This window comes from Pteropus vampyrus, unplaced genomic scaffold (assembly GCF_000151845.1).
Source record: "Pteropus vampyrus isolate Shadow unplaced genomic scaffold, Pvam_2.0 Scaffold32, whole genome shotgun sequence".
Taxonomy (NCBI): Eukaryota; Metazoa; Chordata; class Mammalia; order Chiroptera; family Pteropodidae; genus Pteropus; species Pteropus vampyrus.
In genome coordinates this window covers 8,927,400-8,937,219 of record NW_011888813.1, presented here as the reverse complement: position 1 = coordinate 8,937,219, position 9,820 = coordinate 8,927,400, and the positions used below count along the sequence as shown (strand labels likewise).

Below are 9,820 nucleotides of genomic sequence, written 5' to 3'. Positions count from 1 at the left end.
CTATTCCTACTTACTGTTAGATTTAAATACAGAAAATACAGTATACTTCCTGACTACTAATTGCATTAAGATTGTTTTTCAATACCAGAACATTCTTAAAAAGCTTTTATATAGGCGTGGTAATGAGTAGCTTTGAAGCAAAGGCACTGAAGTCTTTTTAAACGTTTGCTAAAAGTCTGTAGATTTACAGGAAATAAAATATGTGCTTGAATAATACCTTTCTATTCTCAAAATGTTACTATTTAAAATTTCAGATGAGTCTTTGGTAAATAGAAATAGAGTGCACATTGTCCTTAATCGTTCTTGCTGGTGCTGATTTTGGAAATTCTCAAAAAGGTTATTATGAACCACTCAGCTGTGCTTTTGTGTGTGTTTTCTCCTTAGAGTGAAATACCAGAGATGCAGGTGTGGTATACCAAACTTGGAAAAGCACCCGAGAGAGTTATTTTCAAACAACTGGATTCTCTATGGGTAGTTTTAAAATAAATTCTTATATTTTGAACATTACAACAGTTAAGGGGAACAGAATTTGATTAATGAATTAAGAATTTTTAATTTTATAATTTATTTTGTGGCTGAAGCATAATAGAGATAAAGTTGCCCCCCAACTTTTTTTTTTAAATAGAAATCCTCTACAATGCAGTATAGAAGAAGTTTGTAGCTGTGTTTGTTTTTTCAGGTGTTTAATTTGTCTTGGTGAATGGTAGGTACCACTGTCACTTGGATCCCCAGCTCAGATGTTTGAGTCTCATTTGAAACTCTGTCTTTCCCACTCACCACCAGTGACCAAGAGTAGTCAATTCTATCATCCACATATTTCTCTCACCTATTCCTTATTGTCTGTTCCCACTGCTACTGCTTGTTTCAGTTCTTCATTGTCTCCCTCCTGGATTATAGAAACTACCTATTTTTTCAGCCCCCAATCTGACGGTCCAGGCCAACCACCACACGGCTACCGGAGTGATGTATCTAAAATGCAGATCTGATTTTTATCAAACTCTTACTCTAAGTGCCTCAGCGATTTTTCCTGTGAGTTCACATCTCTTACTGTAGCCCATGACCCTTGTTGTCACCTCATGACGTAATAGACTGCTTTTCTTTCGAGATGCATGTCCTGCTGCACTGGGCTCTCCTCACGGACTAAACTTCTTGCATTTTTCAGAGCACAACATGCCAATTTAATTACTTCTGTGACTTTGCACATGCTTTTTCTTCCTCTGAGAATGCCTTCTCCACATATCTTTGCCACATATCTTTGACACTTAGAGCAAGTGTCACTTCCTCTGGGGCTTTTCCCACAAGTCTTAGCGCATGGCCACCTAGGAATATGCACTTACCTAGTTACACACTTCCCCAGCTACACTGGACACCTTGAGGATTGGAACCCTGCCTTATTTAACTTTTTATCCCAAGTGCCTACTATAGTACTTAGCACATGATGGTTTCTCAGGAAATATTACAAAGAATGAATTGGCCTACTTTTCCTGGTAATTATTAACAGTCTGTGAATTCACTAGTCACTGTCAGTGATTGAACACCCATTACATATTAAATTCCAAAAAGAGAACACTCTTTACTTTTTGTACAATGTATTGCTAGAAATAACATAATAAAATTGATTTTCTCCATAGGAAAAATAATATCATTTGGGGTTATTTCTGAGTCAGAATATAGTGTTAGATATTTCATAAATCTGACCAATTTATAATTAAAGCACAGATATGGTATAAACCCCTTTAATTCAAAGTAGAAAAATAAAGCTGCTCGAATGTCATAAAGTGGTCAGTCATCTAATGACTACATATAGTAAGAAGGATTCCAGTGTCTTCAGTGTCTGCACTTAGCTCAGAATAGGTGTGGTAGAGAGAGTGCTTCTTGTAGGTGACACAGTGAGCTAAGAGCACTTTATACACATTATCTCATTTAATCCTTACAACAGTCCTATGAAGTATGTATTTTTTCCCTCATTTTGTAGATGAAGACTTGTTCTTTAAAGAGATTAAGTTGCTTAGACCATAAATGCGGTATAAACCTAACTTGCTAATGGAAATATGTATTGAACATATAATGAGTTGGACTTTCTTTCTTCATAGTGAAAGATTTTCTGTGATTAAAACGAATCAACAGTGAGATCTTATGGATTTTTTCTACTTTAGTAAAGGCTTAGTAAAGTCCTAAAAAATAAATCAGCAGATCTCCTAGTTATGTGTATTGAATATGTACAAGCTTTAAGGAGCTTACAGTCTAATGGAAAAGAATAGACAAACAGAAATAGATTTGGGGTTCATCTAGTCCTCCTTCCCTCCATGAAGTGAAATTCTTTTAAAATCCTTTCCATAAAGTATAATTTTATAAAGTCTTCAAAATAACTTTAAAAAAATTCCGAAGGCCTTAATCTTGGCTGTGTCCTTCAAAAGTGGTTAGGCAGTTCAAACAGAAATGAGTTTGGCTTATCGTTAAGATTATTTTTTAAAAAGCTGTTTTGCCCAAATGAGATGAGCCAGAGCACCTGCCCTTGAACACAGCATGTGCTTTTTCAGCTGCTCGACAGCGGTGGCCGTTTCACGCTGGAACTGGGGGAGGACGAGCTGTTCACAGTCACCACTCTCACCACCGGCAGCAAAGGCAGCTACCCGCTGCCTCCAAAATCTAAGCCCTTCCCACGTGTCTATAAGGATGATTTCAATGTCGGTAAGTTGTTTTTTTTTTTTAACTAAATCTTGGCTTGGTTTTCCTCCTTAGCAGTAGCAGAGAGATTTCTGCCCATCATGCCAGTGCATGATGGAGCGGCTGTGAAAATTACATTCATTTAGCTCTGAATCTCTATCCAGTAAATGAGGCCTAATTGTGTTATTTCAAGGCGAACCTCAATTTGAGGACCCTGTATTTTTCAGTGCCAAAAGAAATGTAGAGGTCACTGTCAGAATGAAAGTTAAAATTCTAACTTGCGTTTGGGTGAAACTTAAGATTTGTGACACTGCTACTGCTCGGTTATCCATGTCTCATGAAAGCCATTATTGACACTGTCCCTTTGTGTACAGGTTAAGGCATGTTAATACCTGTCTTTCAGCAGCGCCAGCAGACTGAGTGCCCGTGGGCAGCTGTGCTGTCCTTGGTTAATCTAACTCCCCACCCTCGAAGTTTTATATTTGCATTCTCCTGGTTTTCTGGGAAGATCTGCCTTAAAGCTGTTAGAAAAGCTTTTGATTCTAGGTAATTTAGAAAAACAGTTTGCAGTTAGAAGCCATGGACACTGTGGTTATTTTCCTAGATCGCTCAGCAAGTGGCAAAAGTTGGTGACTAGTAAGTGTTGTTAGTAGCTTTGTGGACTTCACAGACAGGATCAGATGGCTCTTTGCTCTGCTCCTAACACCTACAGCTGTAGCAGAGAAGTGGGGAGGGAGACTGGCATTGCCAGAGTGACTGGAACCTCCTGTTGCTGCAGAGTCTCCACCATGGATGGAGACTCTGACCATCTGCGAGGAGTCTTAGCTCCTTTCCCAGGAAGCAATCTCATGGTTGCTTGGAGTATAAGGCCCTTTGCACTGTGTACTGGAGTCCTCACAGTTATTTGGGTAACACAGTTATTTGGGTAACACAGACAACAGTGGCCCTCAGGGGAGCTTGGTGCTTTGCTTTCTTACAGCTCTCTGAAATAGACGAATCCATTAATTTTGTCAACTGCAAGTGTCTTAGCGATTTGTTGCTCAATTCTCTGTTGGCAAGGTAACCCTTCTTACCCTCAGTAGGTGAGTCTGTGTGGGAGACAGCCTACTTAATGAGATTGAAGAACTTGTGCCAACACCCAAACTATTTATTCTGTGACCTGAAGACTGAAAGGCAACTCTTAACGTTCAAATCTAAAATGTAATGCATTATTGGCTATAAAATAAACTAAAAACTAAAGTTAAAAACTATAAGCCAGGCTTTAGGACTACTTTATAGGGTTCTTAATATCTCAGATGATATGATCAATGTGAAAATACTGAGAAATCATGAGGTGCAAAATAGCTATACCATATTATGACTAAACTTGCTCTTCTGTAGTCTTCATCATTATGACTATAATTTAATAAAACTGAGACAAGATTGACATATAGTTTAGACTCAAAACTTATTTTTGTTCCATTTTAGAAATAGAAGAAAACTTATAACTTCTAAATTTCATTTTTGGCATAATAAGCCTTTTCTTATGTTCTCACTGTGACCGGTGATTTAGAACCTTGTTTGAGTCTTCTATCTCTTATTGAGCCTTTGCTAGGTGCTGGCTTATGTACACACTTGTATATGTTCACCTATTTCTCTTTGCCCCACTTAGAAATGAGGAAATTTGAGAAATAGGGTAGTTAAGCAACTTGCCCAGGGGGACGGACTGAGCTAGGATTTGAACCCAGGTCTGTCTGACTCCAGAATTCATGATCTTCCCTCTTAAGCAATTGCATGGATTAAATATGTAAAGTCTGTGTGCCAAACTGATCATACCAATATTTAATAAAGATGATATAAAAATCAATATCTCTATCAACCTAAACCCTAATCTTTGACTAGTTATAAGTATCATTTATTTATTTAAAACTTTTAAAAGTGTTTCATGAAATATCAGTGAGGAAAGATTCTCTTAAAGATTTGGTACTAAACAGAACTTATGTGTCCTGAACAGACTACCCGTTTTTCAGTGAAGCTCCGAATTTCGCTGACCAGACAGGCGTGTTTGAATACTTTATGAATGTCGAGGACCCTGGAGAGCATCGCTTCACACTCCGCCAGGTTCTCAATCAACGACCCATAACTTGGGCGGCCGATGCGTTCAACACGATCAGTGTTATAGGAGATTACGAGTGGTATGTAACATTGGTGTTCTAACGGAGATCCGACTGAAATAACCTCGTAATGTCGTCAGGTGTATGCTGAAGCAAAGACTCTTCACTAGCCCTCCTCGCTGAGAACCCAGTGGCTGTGTGACAATTGTTGAATGTCACGGCGGCCACAGACTAGCAAATTGTTCCACTGCTTCAGTTTCCTTCTCTCAGTTTCCTTTGCCCAGTTTGATAGTGATTATTACAGGAGCAGATGGATTTTAATATAAAAACTGAGGACTTTTGGACTCAATAATAATTTAGTATTTATTTATAAACAGACTTTGTGATCTATGTGTTGTTTTTTGGTTTGTTTTGCTGCTGTGTTGATTTGTTGATCTACTGTTGCCACCTGCTGGATCCATACTAGAATTTCATGGTTTAGCCTTTGTAGAAAATGTATTTATTTACCAGGTGACAGTAGATGGCAATAGTAAAAAGCAAATCAGCTTTTAGGTGCAAGTGAATTCAACTCTTTTCTTTCGGCATCTGGTAAAGAGACAAATCGTATTTATTCTTCACTTAAAATACAATGACCTTCTCCAAACTTCACCTTCTCCTTTAAGTCAGTCATGGAATTCCAGGGCATGGCTTATTATGCCTGTTGTTGGTGTTTCTTTCTTATTTGTTCTTTTAGCTAGCATAATTCCACTGTGAAGCATAAAACACAAGCATTCCAGGTTTGGTGATATATCCATCTATTAATGACAAATCACCAAACAGCCATATCTGTAGGTTAGCAATCAGACAGGGAAGGGAAGTTAATTCTGAAAAAAACCTGGGTGGTTTATCTGTGGAATATTGCAGAAAGTCTTTATCTCTCCTATACTACCATACTTCCTGTTATCAATCCCAATTCTAGACCCAAACTCTGATATAAGTTTTGAGAAACTTGCAGCTATCCACAGTTTCTGGAAGGCTTGCAGTACCATGGAGAGTTCGTTATTGGGGTATAGTGAAGAATTCTTGCCTTATTTAGGGTGACTTTGGCAGCTTCTCTTTTTAAACAACAAATGCTATTTATCATCTGTAGAGACACTTTACCTGGATTTTTTGATCACGTCAGTGGGGTTTGCGATTCTCTCATTGCTTACGATGGTCTTATTGTAAGACAGGTGGTTAGGTTTAAGCGTCTAAGGGATGGGCCCATTATTTTGATCACCAGTTTGAGAGCCAGTCATCATATAAAACCTTTAACTTTCTGTGACAACCATTATCCCCCACCCCGGTGAATACTATGGAGGGCTCCCTTGAACCCAAACTTTCTTATTTCAGGCCGGAACTCCAGAAAAATTGAGAGACTTTAATTGTAGTCGGGAGATGAGATAGAGCAGAATCAGAAAGATTAACCAAAACTCTTCATAACTTTGAAGATTTTGCAGTATTTAAATAGCAGTATTTAATCTTTGCTGTTGCAGTGGGTAATGACGAGGGGATGAGGAAGATGGGGAATGTGAGGGGAGAGGGAGAGAAACAGACCTGGGAATAGCAATTGTGCATGTTAAGAAAAGACTGTTTTCAGCTTTCTTAATCTCTGCTTTTATCAAGAATGTGCAGTAACTGTCTCCAGTTACCAAATCAGACCTGTACTTCTGCGCCTGGCTTCTAAGACCCTTTAAAACTTGGTCCCATCCTGTCATGTATTATTTCCAGGTATTTCATCCTGTATTTGAGATAGCCAGATCTGTTCAAAGCTCCACACACATCCCATGTTCATGTCTATTATCTGGTTGCGATGCCCACTTATTGTAGGGAAAGGAAGGAATGAAAACTAGGTAATGCTAACATTGGGGTGAGCCTCCCACAACCACCTATGGATGAGGCATTGTCCTCTCTACCTTATAGATTGAGAAGCTGAAGCTTCAGGATAAGGTTTTCCTGTGATCCCATGTGTGTAAGTTCCAGAACCCGGGCAAGAAGCCAGGTCTGTCTGGAGCTGTAGCCCATGGTCTTTGGGCCATACTTCATTTTAATATCATCTTCTTTTTCAGAGTAAAAAATGGAAAATTAGTGTGTTTTCTCTATAGTGCGGTTTAGTAGATCAGCTCTCACCGTGTGCAGTGTCCTCAGTTCTTAGAATTGTGTTTGCGGTGCGGCTTCCTGTCTCATACTTAGATGTGGTGATTTAAGTGAACTTTGCTTTCCATCTTGTTAGAAGCTTTGACTGGGATCAGAAGATCATCGCAAAATTACCTTTCGTTGCACATGTCTGAACTCTGATCCCTTTGATCAAATTTGCTTAATATGTTGACTGGTTTTGTTCTCCCGACACCACTGAGAGATTATGGCTACGGAAGACTAAACCACACTTTCATTCCATTTTATTCATTATCTGTAAAATTGCCTGCAAGTTTTGATGCAGGAATCCCTTATTCTAGAATATGATGTAAAAAGAAGGGAAAAGTTTGATCTTTTTAATCACTATACTCTAAATAGAAAAATTTTATGGTGTTAACAGCATCTGTAGCACTTTCAAACTTCTAGTAAATCAGAAAAGAGGTAGAGATGTGAAGGACAACGTTGATCCTTGGTGGTTCCATGCTGGTGGCATCTACGGAAAGAAACACTCCCTCTCCTGTAGGAGGACGCACCAGAGAGACTGGATTTTCGTTACTTAGCATTTGATTTTCCTGTAAAGCAGCCCAGCTCCGATTAGAGGACTAAATGTGGATTTCCCAGACTGTGTGTACCTGTCCTAGGTACTTCCTCTTTACATTTTCATTTACGTAGTAAAATTCACTATGCAAAATGCACTGATGAGAAGAAACTCTGAGAAAGATAAAAGACGCTAGATCCAGTTTTCTCCCCATTTCCAATATAGTTTTTGGTGTTCTTAGTTTCATTTTAGATAAATTGCTTGCTTTATTACTTGGCTGTGTTCAGGCTTTCCTTCTCATTTGCATTTAGCTTTTGAGTAGGAGGCGAATTATCGTCAGAGCTCTTGTTGGTTTATGGTGGCCGTGTCATTGTTTAGGGTGGCCCTGTCATTGCGGAAGGTATCCAGTAGCTTTTATGGAAGGAAGCCTGGAGGAGAGCTCCGATTAGAGCCCTGCTGGGCCCTGGCGGGCTGAATCTTTCCCCTCCTTTGATCTACTCTGCCTATCAGTGTCCCGGATCCAGAGTCTTACTGCTCTGTAGACAGAGATGCTCTGCCCGGGAGAATGGTTCTCGAAGTGGGGTTCCCTGACCAGCGGCATCAGCATAACATGGGTGGGAATCATTAGACAGCGGATCCACGGGGCCCGCCCCAGACCTGCTGGCCCAGAGCCTGTGGGACAGAACCAACCTCTGAATGTAACAAGGCCTCCAGGTGGCTTCAGAGCTGCTCAAGTTTGAAAACCCCTGCTGTAGAGTTGACTCTCTCTGCAGAAAGACAGTTTAAGATCTTTCTTCTGTCATTTTTAAGTCTTGTTAGGGTTACATGTAAAAATTAGCCTGAAGTCCTTCAAGTTCTCCCAGGGACTCCTCGCTTTGCCTTCACTGCTCCTCTTTGCTGATGGAAACGTAATAAAGTTCTTTGTTCAGAATTGTGTGGAAACTTACCTTTTATATATTTCTAGAAGAAATGGTTTCTTTTAATATCACATATTCTTAGGACAAGAAGGTGTTTTATTACAGAGACAAGAAACGTATTCTTAAGAAACTTAAAAACAGTAAATATTATTTTCTGGTAACTCATTAAAAGAGGCAGTGAAATGACTTGACTTTAGTCATGTAAAACTTACAGTCGTCATCAGTGAAGACTTAGCAAATCACACACTTACCTCAGCTACAGGTTTGGAAACATGTGGCTGTGAAATGACAACTTTGTGCCACACTTGCACTAACCAGCAGTTTCATTCCACAGGTCCAATGTGACTATCAAGTGTGATGTTTACATAGAGACCCTTGAGAAGGGAGGTGTGTTCATTGCCGGACGAGTAAATAAAGGTGGGATATTGATTAGAAGTGCCAGAGGAATTTTCTTCTGGATTTTTGCAAATGGAACCTACAGAGTTACAGGCGATCTAGGTAAGTGACTTCTTCTATGGCACATGGCTTAGTATGCAATGTGGTACCGTGAGAATCTGCGTGTTACTTATAGGAGTAATGAAAGAGTTTTACCTCAAGGTGCTTGAACATCTGATTGGGAAAAGATTCAATACATGTAAGCAATACCAAATGATTCAAAATTATAAGTTAATTAATTAGTGCAGAGAGAGGCAACTCAGTAAAAGAGAATGGTACAAAACTTTTCTGGATGTTGCAGAGTCGAGCCAGGATTTCTGGATGTCGGAGTAGGATTTGCAGAGACTGGCGTGAGGTGGTAGTTGCAGGGTGGGGCAAGGATGCTCAGGAAACATTGTAAATAACAACAAGACTCTGAAAATGTTGCCACTGTGCTTGTGGAACTAAGGAGAGGGATTGATTTGCTTACAATGGAGTAATCCTAGTTCCTAGTTTCGTTAATAATTTGAAAGCAGTGTGACTTTTCTCATTCATCTTAACAGCCCTTGTCTCATGTAGAATGGTATTTTATCCAGATTAGTTGCTGGATGATGTTTAGTCGAATTCCATCCATGTCCCTTTGGTTTGATATGCACACCGCTCCACTGAAACTAGACCTTATTGGTGGTGAAAGATCTTGATTCTCAGTCTCCTGACTTTCCTCCCGCATTAATAAAACATCTTCTGTCTTATAGTTTGCTGCTCATTGCCTCTTCCTAAGGTGAAAAGGGCTCTGTAAATAAAATAAAAATCAAAGAGGGAGTGGGTAGTAATAAGTACATTAGAGTAGAAATTACATAATCAAAGTGTGACAGATCTAGAAGGTACTTCATATTTTCCAATCCAAAACAGAGAGCCAGAGAGGTTCATTGATTTGCCCAAGGTCTCAAAACGAGTTAGTGGCAGAATTGGAAGTAGGAATTTAAATCTGTGTCCTCAGTCCCCACTGCTCTGTGTTTTAAACTGCTCACTTAACA

At 39.4% G+C, this 9,820-nt stretch overlaps 1 protein-coding gene across 1 annotated transcript in view; it reads left to right on the top strand.

Moving 5' to 3' along the window:
- GALC (galactosylceramidase) overlaps positions 1-9,820 on the top strand; it is a 46,477-nt gene that overhangs the window by 30,001 nt on the left and 6,656 nt on the right. The window contains exons 13-15 of the mRNA XM_023528837.1: positions 2,541-2,691; positions 4,661-4,841; positions 8,704-8,867. Coding sequence (XP_023384605.1) covers positions 2,541-2,691; positions 4,661-4,841; positions 8,704-8,867 — 496 coding nt within the window. The remainder of the gene's footprint in view (positions 1-2,540; positions 2,692-4,660; positions 4,842-8,703; positions 8,868-9,820) is intronic.